Source organism: Fusarium redolens (assembly GCF_020744475.1).
Source record: "Fusarium redolens strain MPI-CAGE-AT-0023 chromosome Unknown BKA55scaffold_6, whole genome shotgun sequence".
NCBI lineage: Eukaryota > Fungi > Ascomycota > Sordariomycetes > Hypocreales > Nectriaceae > Fusarium > Fusarium redolens.
Genome location: NW_025763669.1, coordinates 2,009,001 through 2,029,962, shown reverse-complemented (window position 1 = coordinate 2,029,962; position 20,962 = coordinate 2,009,001). Strand labels below are relative to the sequence as shown.

Below are 20,962 nucleotides of genomic sequence, written 5' to 3'. Positions count from 1 at the left end.
GCGGACGAAACCGTGGTTGTTCATGTTTCTTTTCATTTCTTCACTTTGAACAAAGAACTCAGGGGACACTAATCTCACCACCAAATGCCACTAGAGACTGAAACAGGATGAAAATAGAAACACTGAACAACATCTGTAGGCAGAAAATAAGTTACTATCAAATTGTATTAAACGTGATGTTCTGCTGTTCGCTTTTGTGAACAAGTAGTTCTAACCATTCTCCAAAGAGCAGGCCTCAAGACTACGGTTCTGTTCTCGAACGCTGGTTGTTCGACAAGTGAGTTCATCAATACATTGGACTGAATTACTGAAATTTGCCTCTGGGAGGAACATTCACTTCTTCGATCCCTATATATTTGCGTTGATCGCATCTTGCTTCGCTACAATACCACCATTTTCACCGTCCTAGTGTTCTACACCCCCTTAATCACCAACACAACAACGCTATCCCAGTGAGTATGTTCCTCGTAAGAGCCCAATATCCTAACGGATAGAAACTGAATACTTATATAGCTATGTGTCGAGGCGAAAACGTCCAGTGCAAGGAGTGCTGCCGACTGAGCAGCCGAATCGTCGAGCTCTGCATCCGCGGCGAGCTGATGGCGACCTGCCCCGAAACCGTCATCGAGGGTGTCAGTTTAGAAAAAGAAGTATGTCGCTTATGTAGATACGGAAATATTAAAGGTAACGTTGTGATACCTCCTTCAGTGCTGGCACGTTCTAATGAATACGACAGGAACGCTTGGAGGGCTTCCAAAGCGCAACCCATACCGCAACCAGCCTATCGGTCTCGGCGCTTGAAGTATCAAAATGATGCTAGCAGCTATTGTAGTCGTGAGAGAAAAGGCGACTTGTCTTCTTGACCAAGCTCTTTCGGCGAATTGCAGCTGAGCATGCAAATTCTCGACTTCATAACAGCCAGTTTCGCCCTAAGGAAACTAATCACTTGCATAACTGAATGCGAGTCGATAACCATTGGGCCGACCATATACCTCTGAGGGACAGACCACGGGATAGCATGTGTTGGTGATACTCAGAACAAAGCCTCACTCTTCAGCTATGAAGAAACGACGGACTTGCCATGCCACATCACTTGAGGCATTGACCCCATTATTGGTTAAATAGATTTCTCGCTATCAGTTCGAGTAATCAGCATTAGAGCATAAATATAGACTGTGCTGTGGGAACTCTTGTTCCACTGCAATACGTGCCGTGTTTCTTTAAGCCACACTAGCTAGATCTCTAATCCTTCTAAGATTGTGACCAACATGATATCGTCTATTTTTAACGATTTCTCAACACCACAACTCAAAGGACGCAGCCTCATTGCAGATCATACTTGTCTCAGCTCCCAACACAAGGCAACGTGCATGAGGCGTCATGCTCTCGTTTCTGTTAATAGCATCCAATGACAGAGTAGAAAGTCGAGCAAACATCGACGCAAGGACCTGTCCCGAGGAGAGGGTAGACTATTAGCTGAGGCGCCGGAAACGATGATTAGACTTCGGGCCGAGCCCGAAAAGTCATCTGGTCTTTCAAAGCAAGCAAACATGGAGGTGATGATGCCAAGGTATTCGTCCATGCTTTGTTCCTGAAACACGGGCTGTATGTACTGACTGAGTTGGGTCATAAGAGGACCCCGAATTGTATCGATGATACCAAAACAGAATCTGTGCTAAAGAAATGTGTGATTCATGAAGGGATGATGAGCATTGATGAGTATTTGTTGTGTCCTCCGTTGTATAACCCATTGACTGAAGTCGAGCTGTGATAAGGGGACTAGGCTGAACATGATATGGTGAGATGCCTAGAAAAGTACTTTTGCCACTCAAGCAAACAGTCAAAGTACAGAAGACCTGGCGTTCTGCAGCAATGCGTAGGCTATCTGGTTGAGTGTATCCATATTCGATAGTGCCATCAACAGGTCGCTTGACTACCTTATGCACGCAAAAACCAAAGCACGCCAATTGAAGCTCTAAACAGCTATCTCCACCAGCTTGTCCGGCACAGCCAATGTAGTGATTGTGATAGCGTAGCCCGCCTGATACAAAAAGTGGCTGGACAACTTGAGCTGACAAGCTGCAGGGGATGGATTTAGCGTACTGAGACAGATTGGAGAGTGACGACACGAGCCAGTCATGATGCAAATCAGAGACAATGAGTTCCGGTGCGGCGGCGTCTGAGCCGTGTAAGTGGTGAGAGGGTGAGACGAGACCACGTAACATATCAGGACCCAAGTCTCAAGATGGACAATGTCTTAGACATTTGCAAGCACTAGGTTTAGGTTTCTTTGGTGTCGATCCTCTTTTTTGTTGTCTTTGTTGGACCCTGAACCTGAGCCTGTACCGTGGATCCGGGAGCCATGTTCGGCCCTCTTCTCCGCTCAGTCTCGGCACATAGGAAAATGTCCGATCTTTTCTGTCGCTGTCACGTAGATTGGCCATTGTATGTGCTGCAGGATCGCAGATTGACCAGCGTCTCGTCTCAGTGCTAGTCAGCCTCTGGAGGGGCAAAAGTTGTCAGCCAACATGATGGATCCGGGGTCGAGACGTGTCCCGTTGGTTCGGGCCCTATTTTGACTTTATGATAGCGTCCATTTCTGAGGCGAGAGGGAGCTCATATCCGGTAAACTTTACAGAAATGAGATCTTGACCGTTCAAAACAGATTCATTGCTGTTACTGACGAGTTACAGCAAGACCTGCAAGCTGTCTCTCGAGCGTGATACTACGTGTAACGACGCCATGACGGGTAGCGACTTTGGATAATTCCCTGGGCCATCCCGCACGGCCTCACGTAGAGGAGAGCATTCTTACTGGGTTGGGGCTGAGCTGAGCTGATCTGGATGGATAAAGTTATAGTACCCAGAAGCTGGCCCTGAGAATTGAGTCTTGGATTGTGTGTATAGTAACTATAGTTGGATAGACGCCGTCGCCCACGTTTATCATAATTGCTCATTCGGGCCAGGGGAGTCGGTATCAACTAATTGTCAAGATAGGAGCCGATAGGTGGTCGAGGTGGTTTACTGGAATCACTCACGGATCATTGATGGGCCAAATTGATATCCTGTTTAGCGGAATAGGAGTCACAATCTGCAGCAGCTCATCATGATCGTACAGTAGTGTCGATCAACAACAAAGCACGTGGAGAGCATGGACTGCTGATCATTGTACGGATAACCGGTTTACGCAATGGACAATGGGGAATGTCGTTATCTCGCCTCGGAGGAAAGTTGCCTCCTGAGGCGAGAGCGACTTAGACTAGGTATCCCATGTTGGTTCGTTCATGATCCATTCGTGATATTCGGAGAACATAAGAGCCATCATCCCCAAGCGCGCCAGCATTCCATTGACCCGCGTGGCTTGTGGAGCTTCTCAGTTCTCGGACCAAAGCATCGACCATTTGATTTGCGGTGGCTGCCACGCCCACGCCATAGCTATTAGTCTGGACAGGGGTGGTTAAGTGGTCTTGTCTTTAGCTTGGCTTGGCTCGTCTAATAACTCACATTCTCTTTTTCTGTCTTTGATGTTGGTGATAATGACAAAAAGCTGAGTCTGTCCGTGCGAGACCATGTATGGGATGAAAAATGGTTGTTTCTAGGTATTCGGTAGATGACATGTAACAAGTCAATTACGACTGAGTTTTATGGCATGGTTATATGAAACAGATCCGATGTAACATGTATCCACGTCTCAGCAAAATGGAGTCTCGAAAGAAGTAACCTGGGACGATAAAGACGTCTATGTGTTTCAACGGTTAAAAGCAAGCAAGCATGGTATGCAACTGTGACGGTAGCCGTAATGGGTACAGACAGACTACAGTACAATAGCAGCGACACGAGAGGTGTCTGATGATCCCATGCAGAAATCAATACCATCAGGCATCAGACTCATACACTCACTCGCACGGTTCGCTCATTCTTTGAAGCGGGACATTACATATTCAAGATATGGACCAACCGCTACCTGGCATCTTTGTTATGGAAGTGTATCTGACCCAACTCAATAACAAGCTGAGCTACTGTCCCACGATGGACGATGGCCAATACTAGTCATGATAAGAGGAGCCCTGGAGCCGCAGAAAGACGGTCTTGCCGAGCAACCACGAGGAGCCTTAGAGGCTAGCATGCTAGTAATGAATATCGCGGAGAAGCTATGAACATGACTAGGCTTGAAGATATCACGATCAAAGGAGGTTGTGGCCACAGCCACAGATCCAAGCTTTGTGCGTGAACAAGAGAGGTTGGCCATACATTCATGCATTCCATCCATATCCGCCTATCAATTAATCACAGTGGCACAGTGTGTTCTAGGCGACTTCTACTGATCCTTCCACGCAACGTTAATCAATCCAATGCACGACACGATACATAGCAAACTCCTGAAGAACACCATCACAACCCCTATCCCACTTAAATCCCTACTCCGCTCCAGCTCCGTCGACGCTCAAAAAAAAAAGAAGAGTCCCTGACTCAAACCCTTGCGATACTGACAGGGCCCTTGTCCGCTTGTCCAGGAACGGTGGATATAGTGGAGTTGCTTCCAGACTCACTGTCCAGTAGCAGCCAAAACTCCAGCTGCCATCCCAGCCCAGTCCACCCCGGCCGCTTCTGTGGAAACATCCCATCGGCATCCATATCCACATTCATTCAGCATCAGTCAATCCCTGCCCGAGGAGCTAGATCCCTTTGAGGCTTCGTCGCAAATCCTATTACTCCAGTAGGCAGTTGCTGCGCTGTGGTGCGACCTCTGATACTGCGTGCAGCACCGCGACAGCAGAGACAGTGTCCCAGCAGTACCTTCACTATAGCACTGTCTTGTATTGTCGATCCTGTACCTCAGGGTCCCGTCCCCCGGGACAAGGTCTACCTGGCTCACCTTACCGAACCTCTAACGCCAGAGCCAGAACAGAAGCCTTCCAGTCCGTCCTCAGTCTTGCCTGTTCTGGGTCCAGGGGCTGCATACAATTACAATCGCCGGCTGAACGAGACCCTTAGCAGCAGCCAAATCCGCGACTTTGACCTGACCTGAACTCAACTCAAATCAACTGAGCAAACAGGAGAGGACCGAGACCTGATCGACACGCCTCGTTCCTCCAACCTACCTTTTCTTTCTCACCTTGACTTCAACCTCTCTTTTGTTAGTCTTCAAACTTCTTACAGTCATTCGTTGACTGCTTCTTGACGTTGCTTGCTTTTGCGACATTGCGATAATCCACCCACCTGGCATCGCTACTGGTCTTCTTGCTATACTGCAAGGTATGTCTGTTATTACATCCATTCCTCATTTCCCACAAAGCACAGTCAAGGTAGCCAGGCAGTCTGCTTCTCCTGTCGACCAGCAATTCATTGAATTGGTGCCATCGGTCGGCTCGCGACGTCTGGCGCTCCCGTGTCCATCAGCTATTGTCTCGCCAGTGGTCGACTCGTTGCACAACCTGCGACTTGTGTTACACAAAAAGCAACTCTCCGTCCCTACTTTCCGCTCTGTTCCGTGCTTCAAATTGCAATACCATTGCGACTGTCAATTAACAGAAATCAGGTTCACTCATCGACCAAACATATTGCCGCTCAGCCACCTCGAATCGCGCTCCCCTCCCCCAACATTTCGCACGTTGGTAGAATAGAACAAGAGCCGGGGCCACAATCCTAATTCTGTGTCCGTCCGAGTTTATTTCGGCTCGCCTCGTACAAGGCAAACGAAACTTCCGGTCAGCGACCACTTCCCTGTCCCCGACGCATTGTTTGGGAGACCTTTGCAGGTCTACCCCCGATATATATAGATCGCAGCCATGGCGACCTCTCATGGCGACCTGGCCGTGTCGCGGCCTACCTCCGGCATCATCTCTCCCCGCGACGTGAGATCTAGGACACAGAGTATCTCCAGCGATCGACCTTCAACAATTGCCCACAGCCTCATGTCGCCACCACTCGCTGTATCACCCTCAGCGGCCTTCATCGCCACCTCGGCCGCTTCTCAGATCGTTACAAACGACCACGATAGTCACGCTGATACCTGGTATGATCAGCACGGTATTGAGCCAGCCAGCGACCCTGCGCTCGTCTCGGGAGAAGCGCTACAGCTTGTCAACAATTTTCTTGATCAGCTACTTTTCAACTTCCTCTCCAAATCCCACGCTACTACTCTCGCCAACTTACGACCTGCCGTATCTGAGGTGTTAAAACCTAAGCTAGCGAAAGATGCCGTCAACAATGCCGATGAGGAGCTACGTGAATACCTGGGTGACGGTGACGAGGAAGATTATGTGCCACCTACTGGCGACAAAGCGCGTGACTGGGACCTGGAATTGGTTTGGAAGCGCACCCGCCTTAGGTGCATGGTCTACTCTTCCCTGGGCGATATGGAGGAGGAAGACGAGGACCTCTACATGGAACAGGAGAATCTTGAGCTAGGCGCCAACGAGTCTGTCTCCGACGTTATTTCACCAGCTGTTGCAATTTTCCTGACCTCTGTTCTGGAGTATATGGGCGAGCTCACCCTTACTGTCGCGGGACAAGCCGCATACCACAGATTGCGGGCCAAATACCAGAAGGAGATCAATGAAGGGACCCGAAACCCCGCCGATGTCGCCGACCGCATTGTAGTCGAAGAGCAAGACATGGAGAGGGTGGCTCTCGACCGAACACTCGGGCGATTGTGGAGGGGCTGGAAGAAGCGGATGCGGTCACCCGTGATCGACCTAAATGGCCGCCCCTTTTCAAGGGCGTCTAATGGCCATCTAAGACAAGACAGTGTGTTCACTGATTCACCCGCTTTAAGTCGGGTCCCAACCCGTGATGCAGAAGCTGAGGCACAAGCTGAAGCTGTTGAGCCCTCTCAAATAGCGCTTCCCATGGGCAGTAACGATGTGGATGAAATCGAGATCCCCGGCCTGGCCTACAATAGTGATGATGAAGACGAAGAAGTGGAAGCCGAGGAGGAAGTTGGAGGGCGCCGACCTAAGAGTTTGTTGATCCTACCCCTGGGAATTATTCAGGGCCTTCCTACGCCAACCTTGTCGCAACCTAACACTCCTGACTTCGCTGGTCGCAAGCGCTCAAACTCGCTTCCAACACCCGGCGCATCACCATATCGTACTGCTGCTAAGCGATCGAAGGAGAAGGAAGTTGTACCTGTCGAGACAAGTGCCGTTGAGGTGAAACAAGAACCTGTCGAAGAAGCCAAGACTGAACAAACCAGCAGCGAGGAGCCCAAGGAGGTTGATGGAAGCAAGCCCAAAGACGAGCTTGTTCCGGAGCCAGTAGCTCCCAAGAGCAAGCGGCTGTCAAAGATTATAACCAGTCGCATTCAGTCAAGACAGGAGATCGCGGACGAGGATCCGACTTACGAGAAGGCAGAGATCCTGACATCAGCCCGAGTGTCAGTAGCTGGCAGCTCTTCGCCAGCCCTGTCTGATACTGGTGGTCCGTTCCCACTCAGGAGATCATCAAGTGTGCACTCAGCGCGCATTATCGATGTAGCTGGCCCTAAGAGCCCCAGCGGGTCGCGCTCGCCCTCAGCTGATGCTGCAGACCGTATCCGCCGGGCAAGTCTGACCATACCTCCAAGCAGTGGTCTCTCCAATGGCGTCAGCGCAGTTGATGTGCAGGCTCAGAACTCCCCTGCAACTTCAACTCGCCCAGGTCCCAAGAGCCGCTCTCCGGTTGATGCCATGCGAGGTTCTATCCCAGGTGCTGCAACAATCTCTGAGTCTGACGAGGAGATGGATCGAAATCGAACCAGAGAACAGAGATCTCACAAGTATATTGCTTATCAGCCTTCCACGCCAACTGTTCCTGAGGCTGCCTCTCCCACCGAGGCCAAACGACCTCAAACTATTGTTGGACCCCCACCTCACTCACCTGTTCTTCAACAATCTTCATCTAGCACCAAGGTGGCATCCATGCGTCCCGCAAGCACCTCTGAAGCCGTCCCTGAGAAGCCTGCTGAAGTTCTGCGAAAGCCCTCAGGCTACTCAAACCGACATGCTACACGAAATGACAAGGTTCCTACTTCTCCCACTCACAGTATTGGCATGGTATCCATAGAGCGATCAAGGACAAGGGACTCGGACGAAGATGGAGCAAACGCGCAGACCCCTCGACCAACTCACACTTCAGGCTCATCAGCCTCCTCAGGTACGAGTCGACTTAAGGCTGTCCGAACTTCCGAGGACAATGGTAGCCGTTCAGCCATGGCCCGTAACTTTGAAGAACTGATCCAGAGCAACCAAACCATCACATATACGCTGACGCCTGAGAATATGCGCAACATGGATGTGAGTAAAATATGCATTGCTGAAGGAGTCCTGAGCTAACGAGAGCGACAGCACAAACAGTCACTCGACAATTCGGTGTTTAAGGGATCCATGAAGAATGATGATGCTCGTGCCCACAACCGTTCCAGGTCTTCCTCTGCGGCAACCGACATGAAGAGGGCATCTCCCCATCACCGGGTTGGCGACGATAGAATGAAGCCATTGCCATCTCCTAACCCGAGCAGACCACGTATGTCTGCTGCCCCAAGAGACGCCCGAGTTCCTAGCGAATCTACTGCGGATTTTGCAGAGTTTATCAAATCTACTGGTCCCGCAGGAGACAGTCGTCCTATGCAACTTCGAAATGTGAGCAGCCCAAATACCCCCGGCAAGACCAGCCTCGATAGTCGTCGTGTTTCATCGGCAAGCAATCGGAATCGATATATGCCCCGTGATGCTGTGGTCGAGTCCCGTAGTGGCAGCTCGGATCTAATCGACTTTATCCGACAGGGACCCCCAGGCGCAAATAGCAACCGCATTCCTCATAATATCGCACCCTGGGACACAACCGGTGCCGAAGAACCAGCAGGTGGTAAGGCCGTTGACGCCAACATTCCCGATATTCGATACAGCCAGGCTTCGACTCATGGCACCGAGTCATCAATGCCTTCTATCCACTCATCTATCAACTCCAACACGGCTCTCTTGAAGAACAAGGGACAGCCTGCTCCAACGAGTAAGATGTTTGATGAAGACGATATGATGCCTAAACGCAAGACCCGTCGTGTCAAGGACCCTTACGCCATTGATTTTAGTGACGACGAGGATGACGAGGTCTTGCTTGCAACGCCTAAGCCTCCTGCTAAGAAGGAGGAGAGCTTGGCAGAGTTTCTCATGAACTACGAGCCTCCGCCGGAGCCTGTTACGACACCGATCTCACAAAAGATACCTAAGAAGAAAGCGAGCGCACCGAGCCTGATCGGGAGATTCACTCGCAAGGAGAGCAATCACTCCAACACTGCGCCTGCATCACCTCAGGGCAACGACACTCGATCTCTTAGTAGCCGTGCTGGCTTCAGGAATTATATCCCCATCCAGGTCAACGTTCCATCTGGATATGACAAGTACGGGCTGCCCACCGGTGAGAACTCATCTCGCCCTTCACAGCCTGCCTCCTCAGCTTCTTCTGGACGTCGTGTTCCTATGAAAAAGTTTGAGCCTCGAGATGCAGTATCGAATGTTTCGCGTACCTCAGATTTGGCAGCATTTCTGCGCACTTCAGAACCACCGCCAGAGCCTGTGATGGCCCCTCCACCCCCCAAGGAGGAGAGCAGCAGTAGCCTATCGAAGATGTTCAGTCGTCGAAAGAAGTAATCGATAACAACACTTGTCTATGCCTACGACTTGATTTATTTTTTGCCGTCTCTTTTTGCCAAAAAAACGTTGTAGACGAGGATCTATACGCTCATGAGCTCATGTACTTCTTAATCTTTATTACTGGATGTTGAATTGTGATCTGGGGTCTCGGGACCTGGGTCCAAAATGCCGTCGATGGGCGGGTTTTTACCTTGGCTTTTTTTTCTCATTTTTGTCCTATGGGCGTCGGCATACATCTTGATGTGGCTTCTGGATGTCTCGGGGAGGGATTTTCGTGTCTTGTTCTAAGTTGGAGCGCAGAAGAGAGACTGGATGGGGTTTCTCTGGAGAGCAAGGGAGGGTGGACATGTACAACGAAGATGTATGAGGGTGAACAAGCATTCAAATTCTTCATTTATGACTCTACGGGATGTGTCTACACATATTTGAAGCGCGCATTACACTATCGGCCCTCAATCTCGAACTTGCAGTCATGTTGAGTATCTGTTCATGCCAGACCATGATAAAAAATCATATGATATATCAGTTCCCAGCCCCTCGAGTGTTTGCCAGTCCCCATGACCATAACCGAAAGACAGCTGAATCGACTGCCCCAATCCGACGATTGCGCATCTTATGAAGATGGATCGACCGAGGAATACACTGCGACGACTTGGCTGGCATATAGTGTTGCAATTTCCCACATTTGGCTCGCCTCATCTTTACGAGACGTAGGGTTGCTCTATACACATTATTCAAAACCTGCATTGAATAAGGAGGATGTATTGTTAGATTTGACCCGGGGTTCCTACTCGTCAAGCTCCAGTAGAAATTACTGGCTACCAAGCTACCTATCACATTGGAATTTACAATCATATGTCAAGTGACAGGATCGGATCTCTTTTTGCGGCATTGACGGATGCAGTCGCCTTGTCAAAGCTGGCGTAGCTTCAGGCGAACCATCAAACTAGAAGCTGAGGCTCTTCATTCTAATGTTCTTATGACTCGTAGAAGGGTTGCACAGAGCTGCCAGAAGAAATCATACATCAATTAGAGCCTATAGTGAGTTATCGTGTCATCAAACCTGTCATTACACCTGGGTCTGGCGTATGAGGTTGCGCTGCCTAAACTCACTTCTCCATGAGGCTGCAGTGTACACAAGCTTTACATACATTCACGAACGAATCACTTGCATATGTCGTGATTATCATGGATTTTCTTGTTTCTTTGCCGAGCATGCACTGTACGACCGGGGCGTCCCGCATAGTCCTGTGAGGTTCTAATATTATTGATTATACTTTCTCATGTCTGTAGCAATGTGTAGCTCTACGGTGATCCCTGACAGCGCTATGGAAGGCCTCAAGGCCATGCAATAGAATCGAGGCCTCTTCCACACACATGAGTTCATCGCCAAGGGCATGGGTATGAGAGATCAAAACCATGTGCATTCCCATTACCCATACTCATGGTCTGGTAAAGCGAGGGGCGTGATCTGACAAAGTTGGCAGATGCGTTGGGATCATCTTTTCCTGGTGAGGCAGACTCATCAAAACCCTGGTTTGATGACCATAGTATGCCTTTCTGCCCGCTACTTGTTTCCGAACGAAGAGAGGCACCGAAACGGCCATTTGCACCTTGAGTTTGTGTTCCATAATTCGGCAAGCCTTGAAGAACATATTCTGGATCGAATGAAATGAGGATGACTGGCCTCAATTGTCCGGATGCCATATGAGTTGGTGAATACACCAAGATTCGCTCATCCATAGACCATTCGATTCCTTGAATAGGTTGGATGGGGTTGACCACGCCCTGGAGCTGAGCCGAGATATTATCGTGGTGGAATGTTTCTTGGTCTCGTGGCCATATATTGACTGATGGTTCTTGTTTCCTGGGCTGTACTCGGAGTTGCAACGTCGAGTTAGGGTTATAAGCCTCAGAAACGAGATCAATAAAAGCATTGCACGATGGGTTGTATGAACGCACAAAGCATTCTTGGAGGGTGTATGCTTTGGCATCAGACGGACCATCACCAATGTGGATCTTCTCATTTGATCGTTCTTCAATATGATCCTCGCTACTCCATTCCTCTTCTTCGAGGCTGTCCACGGTCGACTCAGGCGGAGTGGGTAGAGAGGGCTCTGGCCGAGGAACTTCTTCTTGATTATCAAAGTGAAGCTCCTTTTTGTAGCACGTCCTCTGGCTGCCTGCATTTCCCGGGAACCACTCCTTTCGAGTCTCAACGATGAAGAGATTACCTGTTGTCTCGTCTTTGGTGAGCTGCAACGAAGTCCAACGCTCATCTACTGCGCCCTCTGAGTCATGGAGACGCCAGAGGTTGCGCATTGGAGGTTTCTCGCACCTTTCATGGATTGCATTGTCCACAGGAAACCTCACAACTTGATAGAAGTTATTACGCATTCCATCATCGGCTGCTGTTCTGAACGTGTTCGAAACACAGTAAAATTGCCCATCGATGATTTCAAAGCAGATGTCAGACCCTATACTTTCCCCGTCAAGGTCCCATAGAATCAGCTGCGAATCTGCCCACTTGCGAGTCTGGAGATTGAGGCAGTGAATACCCCATCTGTAGCTACCATCGAGTCTGGCATGTGATTTTGAACCCCAGAATAGGTAATTCTTGTCATTGCGTACAAAGAGCGGGTGTCTTGAACACGGCCTTTGTACGACAACCCATGTGGGAGATTCTCTGAGCTCGAAGATGACAAGCCAACCGCATGTAGTGGAATCTTCGAGAACTTGAGTGGCGAGGCATGATACAACACCCTCGGCGTAGTAAAGGGGTTCAAATGTATGCGGTCTTTGAGGATCGTAGTCTCTTACTGCGAGCTTGAGAAGTAGTGGAACATCGACTATTATTTCAGCCGTGGATTCCTTGTCGAGTGTGTTGAGGACACGGAGATGCTTGCTATTAACAGTGTAGCACAAGTGTCCATTAGTATAAATGAAACGATCTGCCATGGCCACTATAGCAACCATCCATGGTTCCGCTGCCCGAACAGCCATTCGCCGCTTAGCAAGCTTACGGAATGAGCTTGGGAAGTCCTTGGTAGACTGCGCCTCCTGAGCCTCTGCGGAATACGGTGCCTTCTGAGATGTTGTCAGCGGGGACTATCTCACCAAGACAAGCGACTGGGACGAACCAAGAGTGCAAGGCGACACATTCGTCTATCGTAGAGAATGTAGCTTAAAGATTTGCAGGACAGAGCCATGTTAAAAACGTCTTCAACATTGAGTAGCTCAACGAGAAGAGAAACAATCTCGACAGGTAGTTTGAGAATGCTCATGGCGATGTTGCGAGGCGAGAGCGAGGGGACGAGATTCTGTTGAGCGGCGTAGGTTCATGTTCACAAGTGAAAAGATATACCGAGCCGTATACATGGTACGACGCTATTCACAGCGGCCCAGGGACGTTATTAAGTCCCTCATGAGAGGAGAAGAGGGGGCAGAGCCGCAAGAGTCCTGAGTCCCGAGTCAAGATTCACAGCCTTGTCGCATCCAAGGAGCCTACCCCCGCTTCGAGGCATGCCGACGAATTCGTGACGCCCCATGTCTGTGTTCTCAAAGTCGATTAGTCAAAAAGGAGCAATCATAGCGAATTAGAAATTCGTGGTTGGTTGGTGTTTGCAAGTTTTGCAAAGAATGAGGCTCTCTGTAGCTGACGATTGCTCAGAAGAGTCTAGGCTCGCGTGCTACATCTTTCGAGGATAGTGCCACAGGCTTCTATTTAGATCAAGGTGACCAAAGCTTGACCTCGATGTGCAGTTCCTCGAAGTCACGAGGATATCGAGATGGTGTAGAGTCTAGGTTACGCATGCGTCTTCAGAGTCTGTCAATAACGTATAAGAGACAGGGCTACAACAGGTTTAATTGACCCTTTGTTGTACTAAGCAATTAGTCTCGTGGCGCAGTTGAACTAATTGTCTTACTAACGATGAATATGGTGTAACTTGTTCCAGAAAGTGAAGGATGAGGCTCTGCTGGTGTTGTATGTACATAAGGCGGTTCAACCCAAAGAAGTATAGTAGATAATCCACAAGCCAACAGACTCGGCAAGGTGAACCAGACAGGCAGGTATTTTCAGTCTCCAGCAGTTTCTGGCTTTGAGTTTAGCTCAACAACAACTCTCATGAATATCCTGATTTTACCCTGAAGCAGCTGTTCGTGGTGTGATTAGTATTCAGCTACAAGATCAGGCTGCGGTACCTGCTGATAGTATCGATTTCCCATTCAGCCATTATTCCAAGATTGGCCAATTACACAACGTCTTGATGTGCTATCATGTATGTAACATGCATGTTTTGATGGTGTGTGTGTGCCCTGTTGAGATCCCTGGGGGCCAACCCCATTTTTGAGCCTCATCCAACCTCATTAAAATCTGATACGTCGTGATTCTTTGACGAAAGCAGGCTCTGGCATGTATGTAGCAACTAACATGCAGACCCATGCCTCACTAATAACGTATAGAGTATACTGCGCGAGCTTAACCATGTTGTCTCACGTGGCTAAATGCTTCCTGCAAGAGGTAATATGTACCAAGGCCCATTATTCATACAAGCCCGACTCTCCAATGGCTCACAATCAGAAGCTACAAGGCTATCCTGCATCAATTGATTGAAATTATAGTCGTATTGTATTATCTGCTTCTGCAGACAACAAAAGCCCTATCCATTAACGCCAGAAATGCCCCATCTTTTTCCTTGGCCACAGAGGTTCCTTGCATCTCCAGAAACGAAGGGTTCTTGCATCTCGTTTCCAGGACATCGAGCAAACACCACGGACTGTTGTTTCATCTTCACGTCTCGGCCTCCTATGCTTCATTCATGCGCCCTGGCCTTCCTAATATCTACCCCCGGCTGATGCTGCTCTCTGAATTATGAGTGTCTATTGTAAGCAAGTTTGATGGGCTGATTCGCTTCGTGTCCAGGTATCGAAGTAGTGGAAGTCTTATCACGGATTAGATCACCTTGGTGACCAATGCAACGATCACGCTCTTCAGCTGTTGAGTTGGACATAGTTGCCTGTTCTCCGTTAGTACATGGCAAGATCTCGATAACCAACAGCACATACCTGGGAACTGTCCCTCCTTGCCTTGCAGTCGTCCAGTCCACCATTCGTTCTCGTTCTGTGTTCTTGTAACAATCTCGATAACGTCACCCGCTCGGAAACTTAGATCGCCCTCGGCCTGCGCAGCGTAATCGTAAAGAGCCGTTACAGTCTCGACTCCTGGGGCCGTGAGGCGCATGGGCTTGGGCTTAGGCTTAGGAGGCGGGGGCTTCTTCTTGCCAGCGGCGATGGCGGCTAGGCCTGCATTGGCGCCTGTTGGAGGAGTGTACGGCGGAGGAGCGGCACCGTCGTTGGCGGTCGAGGCGGGGCGTTGATAGCCACCAATTTTGGGGCTTGTCACAGTGCTGCTTGACGGTTTGGAACCCTCGCCTCCCTGTGTAAGGAGCGCGGGCTGCTTGGGGCCTTCGAGGGCAGGCTTGGCCCCGTATCGCACAGGCCGCGGGCGACCAGTAGTCTTGAAGCGACAGATGGATAGGGCTTCGGCCTGTTCTTGAATGTCACCGCGCTTCTCGTGGAAAGCATCCTCAATGTCGAGCGTAAGATCGAAATATCCGATATCGCAATTTTGCATCTTCTCGTGAAGTGTGTAGAAGATGTTGAGCTGCATGTAGTAGAACGATTGGAAAAGGGGCTGGATAAATTCGCGCTCGAGCTGGAATAGCTTGGGTAGCTCGTCCTTCAAGAGGTCGTTGAAGTAGTTGAAGTCCTGGGTAGCTTGCTCGACGTCTCCTTCGGCCTTCCACATTGCCTTTTCGTCCTTGGCAGTGCGCTCTTTCTTGTCCTGCAGCTTCTTGAGGGTTGTGCGGTGTCGGTCGTAGTCGAGTCTCTTGTGTTCACGCTTGAGGGCGGTCTTGCGTATCACCTTGATGACGTCGAGCAACTCGTTAGCGGGACGGATAATCCTAGATTCTATCATTTCCAACTCGGGGGCCAACGTCTCTTGCAGGTCCTTGACTACAGCCTCGTATTCTTCGCAAGCACGGATGCCTTCGGGGTTACCCTCGATCTTCATTGAGTCCGGGTCAGACATGCGACCCGAGATGGGCTTGTAGACCTCGGTCATGGCCTTGCTGAACTCGATCTGATGGGAGAGCATGCCATTGATGGACTCGAAGTACTTTTTGGACTCATCGTGGAGCTTCTTGGTCTCAGTCTCGAGTTCCTGGAAACGACGTTCGGCGTCGATGTAGACAGCATCTTTGGTATGCTCGCCAATGTTGAATTTGGACTTGAATTGTTGCGGGGCCTAAAAGCAAGAGATGTCAGTACTTAATCATGACGGCGTGTCTTGACTCTTCAGCCGCGCGCAAATGGGCGTTTTGTGCGCGCGAGACATGTTGGAAATCCAGGCACCATCAAGTGAGGGGCACGGCTTACCCGAGTGAGGCTCTTCTGGAAGCCTTTGAAGCTCATGATGAGAGCAAGGCGATAGTTGTTAGACTATTCTAGTGAGGGCAGGAGTAGAGTCGGTGGTAGGTAGAAGAAGAGTGAATATCGCGAAAAGCCTCAGATCGCGAGGCCGCCAAAGTTAGACGAGAAAACTTATGAAGCTCTCGATTATGACAGGGCAGGACAGCCCAGAACATGACTGAGTGAGTCGTGGAACGGTGACGTCCACTTGTGTGGCTGTGTTTTAGTTTAGCTCCCAGGTTTAAGTTCGCTCACTGGACCTTTTTTGCTGCCCAGCCTGTCCTTTGCCTTGTTGCCAAGCCTGCCGGTTTCCGATGCTGTGGCTATCAGGAGGTTGAAGAAATAATAGGGACAGATGGGGGAATCTGAGATGACAATGGCAGTCAGGGACTATTAAGTGGTATCAGACTGACAGGAAAAATAGGTTGGTACGGAGTATATCAAAGTATCTAGACGTGATCTCATTGTTCTGGTAACGTGGATTTTGCCCTGAACCATATAATATACCTGCTAAACTCTGAGTTGACCGGAGCAGTCTTTTACTGAGGTTTCGGATTTTGCAGGAGCCTCTGGGACTACAGCCACAACGTCCACTGCGTCATGGGCGTTGCGTCACTCTTGACAGCTTTCAGGGATCAATCTCACTTGGGCTACAGGTCAGGTCGTAAAGGCGCTGGGCCCGAGCCACGAGCCCTTTCTTTTACATACTAGGTAGATAGTTCAACCTTGGGGAATGGGGAAACGCCTGGAGAGGCACATGCAGAGAATATGTATGTAAAATTTTAGGACAAAAGTCTGACAACACCAGCCCCACTTCCAATCACCCTTATTACAACACCAACTGCATAAACAGCAATTGCAATACGAATATTCATTTAATTTAATCGTAAAGTATATCAATCAATAGCCCTGAATCAGGGCTTCAATATTTTGTATACCATCCCCGTGCCCGAATGACTGCACGAAGTCGATTTTGCACCGAAGTCGTCAGCTTCAAAATCAGGTGGGGAGGCAAGGCTGCCCACGCCTCTTGGCACCATCTGATCAACTTGGCTCTATCGGCCTTGTTATTCTTCAATCTTATGAATTCAGGGTGTATCCGACGAAGCTTGGCTTTCAAAGCTTTCCAGATGTGTTCAATAGGGTTTAAATCAGGCGAATGAGACGGCCAATTAATGGGAATAATCCCATGTAACAGCAGCCAATCCATTGACTGTTTTGCGATATGAATCCGGGCGTTATCTTGCTGAAATTGCTCAAATTCATCGATAAAAGGAAGAAGACCTTCCGTCAGGGCTTTATAATAAGACCAGCTTGAATATCCCTTCTTATTTGCTGTAATATCTCTCGTCATAGGAATAAGATAAGACTGCTTGTCTCTAGCGATAGCTCCCCAGAACATAATGGAAATAGTCGGTTTAATATGCTGCTGGACATTAACTAGGTCCGTACGGTATTTCTCATCAGGCCGGCGAAAGACCCAGCCGTCAGGATTATTCGGCGCATTCGAGACCGTGACTTCGTCTGTAAAGCAGATCTTTGAGAAAGTTAGCGTTGAAAGGGGTGGATTTTAACGGCATTTTACTAGCAAATATTCGTCGATACGATGAATCCAAAAACGCGCATGTTGTAGCCGTGCTTTTGCATCGTATTTTGACAGTTTAATCCTCTTCTTTGACCTCCATTTGCGCCGCCAATATCGCTCTAACCGACGACGTAGTGTCCGGGCTGATACTTCAACACCAAGCTCCAATAAAGCTTCATTCCAAGTAATTGAGCGGTTCCGTTTAATAAATGAGTTAATCCTTATAATCTCCAGCGCGCTGAGTTTCCTAGGACGCCCTTTTCGTGGTCTAGAGACGTTGTTGTGGTGTTCTTTCCACCGTTTGACTGTCCGGGAGACTGTCCCGGGATCAGTGGAGTAGGAGGCTGCAACTTGTCTCATTGATTTGCCGGCATATACCTCCGCCACCATAGCTGCTCTTTGCTCAGGAGTAAATTCATGATTTCTTTGGCGATTTCCGCTTATTTCGGTACCAAAATCGCGTTGTTCAGAAGCCATTAAGTATATAATTCTTATTATTAAAGTAATTGATGTTGTTTAGTGATGCCGACCGAAGCGGGGTAGACGGGCTTGGTGTTGTCAGACTTTTGGCACGTGATTTTACCTGTCAGGTTCGGTGAATTCAAGGTTCAATGAAAACTCCGCCTATACCGCAACAGGAACCTAGCCCTCCGCACCAGGAATGAGATCTGAATGTATCCTGAGGTTGAGGCTCTGAATGCACAAAGAGCACATAACGCCTGGAAGGCCCTACTAAGAAAGTCGCATCCATCCCTCTCGTCAATTGATAGATGTTTCTCGCCACGAAACAATGACTCTTCCATCTTCTCCTCACAAAAACGGGTTCGGCTTGTCCTCCGCCGTAACCCAAGACCTAAAGAGCGCACCTTCTGCCGCCCCCGGCTTTTTCAACCAATAGCTGTGCCGAATCTGCCGGAGGCTTATCACCGAGGGCCCCGAGCCGACAAGCTAATGACAAATCTTGGACCTGGAGCTCAACGCCTCCTCCACCAAAATTCACTTCTTCTTTTCTTCTTTCCACTGGCTTAGCTTGACGTTTCTTCGTCCTTGCAACTGCCAGACATTCAATCCATAATGTCTTCCAACATCGCTTCATGCGCCCTGCGCTCGGCGGGCCGAGTTGGCTTGAGCCCAGCCTCACGCGTTACTGTAGCCCCTCTGCGAGGTATGGCTCGCGCAGCTGTCGTGGCGAGGCGCACATCACGACGTGGATATGTATCCGAGACCAAGAGGGATAATGCTCAGGTTGAGACGGCTATCAAGCTCGATAAGAAGGCTTTTGCTGATATCCCTCCTCCTGATACTCCCTCCAATGCTAGCGTTAGCCCAATGGCTGGTAAGTGCATCTTTTCCCGCTCTGCCAAATGAGCGAGATTTATTTTATATTGAGGCTAATCATCCCCGAATAGAGGTCCTGAAGCAAGCAGCAGTTATGGAAGAGGGTCAGCGCCCAATCTACCTCGACATGCAGGCTACTACTCCCGTCGATCCTCGAGTTCTCGATGCAATGATGCCCTTCTATGTCGGCGTCTATGGCAACCCTCATTCGCGCACACATGCTTATGGCTGGGAGAGTGAGAAGGCCGTAGAGGATGCGCGTGAGCACGTCGCCAAGCTTATCGGTGCTGACTCCAAGGAAATCATTTTTACCAGCGGTGCTACCGAGAGTAACAACATGAGTATCAAGGGTGTCGCTCGCTTCTTTGGTCGATCTGGCAAGAAGAAGCACATCATCACAACACAGACTGAGCACAAGTGCGTGCTGGACAGCTGCCGCCATCTCCAGGACGAGGGCTTCGAGGTCACATATCTCCCTGTTCAGAACAACGGTCTCATCCGAATGGAGGACCTGGAGGCTGCTATCCGACCCGAGACTGCCCTTGTCAGTATCATGACTGTCAACAACGAGATTGGTGTGATTCAGCCTATTGAGCAAATCGGAAAGCTGTGTCGATCCAAGAAGATCTTCTTCCATACTGACGCTGCCCAAGCTGTGGGCAAGATTCCTCTCGACGTCAACGCCATGAACATTGACTTGATGTCAATTTCTTCACACAAGATTTATGGTCCCAAAGGTATTGGTGCCTGTTATGTCCGGAGACGACCTAGGGTCAGATTGGACCCTCTTATTACCGGCGGTGGTCAGGAACGAGGTCTCCGAAGCGGAACTCTTGCTCCCTCTCTCGTCGCCGGCTTTGGCGAGGCTTGCCGCATCGCCAAGGAGGAGATGGCTGTAAGTACTCATAACTTTCTTGAACCTCTGTACACATGATGAGTTGCTCTACACATGCATGGCTTTCTGAATGGCCCGTGACAAGGCCGGCCGTGTTGATCGAAGCTTCTGTCTGATCTACAACGTCCTTCAATCTTTTTCTTGTCCATATCTCCGTACATGAGATACTGACCTATTTATAGTACGACACCAAGCGCATTAAGTACCTCTCAGATCGCCTGCTCAACGGCCTTTTGTCTATGGAGCACACAACACAGAATGGTGCTGCCGACTCCTTCTACCCCGGTTGCGTCAACGTTTCCTTTGCTTATGTCGAGGGAGAGTCTCTCCTGATGGCTCTTAAGGATATTGCCCTGTCTTCGGGCAGTGCTTGTACCTCGGCCTCGCTGGAGCCTAGCTACGTTCTACGTGCGCTTGGCAACAGTGACGAGAGCGCTCACAGCAGTATCCGATTCGGTATCGGCCGCTTTACCACTGAAGCTGAGATTGACTATGTCCTCAAGGCGGTGCAAGAGCGTGTCACTTTCCTCCGAGAGCTGAGTCCTCTGTGGGAGCTCGTTCAGGAGGGTATCGACCTCAATACCATTCAGTGGAGCCAGCACTAAGCAAGCTGTGATGATGATGATTATCCGTTCACCCCGAGTTTCATGTTCAATCTCAGTCACTCTGGATGAATCAAGGACGTTAATGAAGATGACCGGCTGAAGCGAGGCTCAGTTGTGTCTGTATAGCATACTGTAATATCAGAGATACCTCTTTTTTTTATATTCTGAGGACGAAAATAAGGAGTCATTGGTCAAGGGGGCTTGCAACTTATGGAATGGATCAAAGGACGATAAACAGGCGCCTCTCATTCACATCAAGCACTTGGAACGTGCTTTGCCTGTTGGAAATGAAACAAACAATCGGAGTTGAGTTTGGCTTGAGATCAAAGACTAGAGTCGCACAGAATGAGACATGACCATTCATTATTGCGCATGTTGACCACGTTTTATCTTCTAAAATGGTACCATATCTGACGCAATGTTCTATGTTAGTG

The 20,962-nt window shown here is 49.4% G+C and overlaps 6 protein-coding genes across 6 annotated transcripts; 3 read left to right on the top strand and 3 right to left on the bottom strand.

The window, feature by feature from the left end:
• Window positions 1–515: 515 nt before the first annotated feature.
• On the top strand, window positions 516–1,069 carry BKA55DRAFT_641198 (uncharacterized protein; the record flags this gene model as incomplete). Its single annotated transcript, XM_046197134.1, has 2 exons — window positions 516–650; window positions 709–1,069. 2 exons carry the CDS (start codon window positions 516–518, stop codon window positions 799–801), a joined length of 228 nt encoding a protein of 75 aa, XP_046051312.1. The 3' UTR covers window positions 802–1,069.
• A 70-nt stretch (window positions 1,070–1,139) lies between these two features.
• BKA55DRAFT_564932 (uncharacterized protein) lies at window positions 1,140–2,245 on the bottom strand. The gene has a single exon (XM_046192516.1). The coding sequence runs from the start codon at window positions 2,223–2,225 to the stop codon at window positions 1,536–1,538; it is 690 nt and encodes a 229-aa protein (XP_046051311.1). The 5' UTR covers window positions 2,226–2,245; the 3' UTR covers window positions 1,140–1,535.
• A 3,543-nt stretch (window positions 2,246–5,788) lies between these two features.
• Window positions 5,789–9,628, top strand: BKA55DRAFT_592972 (uncharacterized protein; the record flags this gene model as incomplete). The annotated part of the gene is made up of 2 exons (XM_046195475.1): window positions 5,789–8,275; window positions 8,327–9,628. 2 exons carry the CDS (start codon window positions 5,789–5,791, stop codon window positions 9,626–9,628), a joined length of 3,789 nt encoding a protein of 1,262 aa, XP_046051310.1.
• A 1,386-nt stretch (window positions 9,629–11,014) lies between these two features.
• BKA55DRAFT_508174 (uncharacterized protein) lies at window positions 11,015–12,915 on the bottom strand (the record flags this gene model as incomplete). Its single annotated transcript, XM_046187400.1, has 2 exons — window positions 11,015–12,718; window positions 12,772–12,915. The coding sequence occupies 2 exons, from the start codon at window positions 12,913–12,915 to the stop codon at window positions 11,015–11,017; spliced, it is 1,848 nt and encodes a 615-aa protein (XP_046051309.1).
• A 1,670-nt stretch (window positions 12,916–14,585) lies between these two features.
• On the bottom strand, window positions 14,586–16,108 carry BKA55DRAFT_509029 (BAR domain-containing protein; the record flags this gene model as incomplete). The annotated part of the gene is made up of 2 exons (XM_046187493.1): window positions 14,586–15,941; window positions 16,073–16,108. The coding sequence occupies 2 exons, from the start codon at window positions 16,106–16,108 to the stop codon at window positions 14,586–14,588; spliced, it is 1,392 nt and encodes a 463-aa protein (XP_046051308.1).
• Window positions 16,109–18,466: 2,358 nt separating this feature from the next.
• Window positions 18,467–20,762, top strand: BKA55DRAFT_328661 (pyridoxal phosphate-dependent transferase). The gene is made up of 3 exons (XM_046185707.1): window positions 18,467–19,026; window positions 19,100–19,923; window positions 20,106–20,762. Exons 1-3 carry the CDS (start codon window positions 18,765–18,767, stop codon window positions 20,526–20,528), a joined length of 1,509 nt encoding a protein of 502 aa, XP_046051307.1. The 5' UTR covers window positions 18,467–18,764; the 3' UTR covers window positions 20,529–20,762.
• The last annotated feature ends 200 nt before the right edge of the window (window positions 20,763–20,962 follow it).

What these genes read in the sequence shown, in the direction of transcription:
- BKA55DRAFT_564932 (XM_046192516.1), bottom strand. Translation starts at nt 2,225, where the DNA reads ATGTTACGTGGTCTCGTCTCACCCTCTCACCACTTACACGGCTCAGAC.
- BKA55DRAFT_328661 (XM_046185707.1), top strand. Translation starts at nt 18,765, where the DNA reads ATGTCTTCCAACATCGCTTCATGCGCCCTGCGCTCGGCGGGCCGAGTT. An exon ending in TAGCGTTAGCCCAATGGCTG is followed by an intron (nt 19,027 to 19,099) that starts GTAAGTGCATCT and finishes ATCCCCGAATAG; the next exon opens with AGGTCCTGAAGCAAGCAGCA. An exon ending in TCGCCAAGGAGGAGATGGCT is followed by an intron (nt 19,924 to 20,105) that starts GTAAGTACTCAT and finishes ACCTATTTATAG; the next exon opens with TACGACACCAAGCGCATTAA.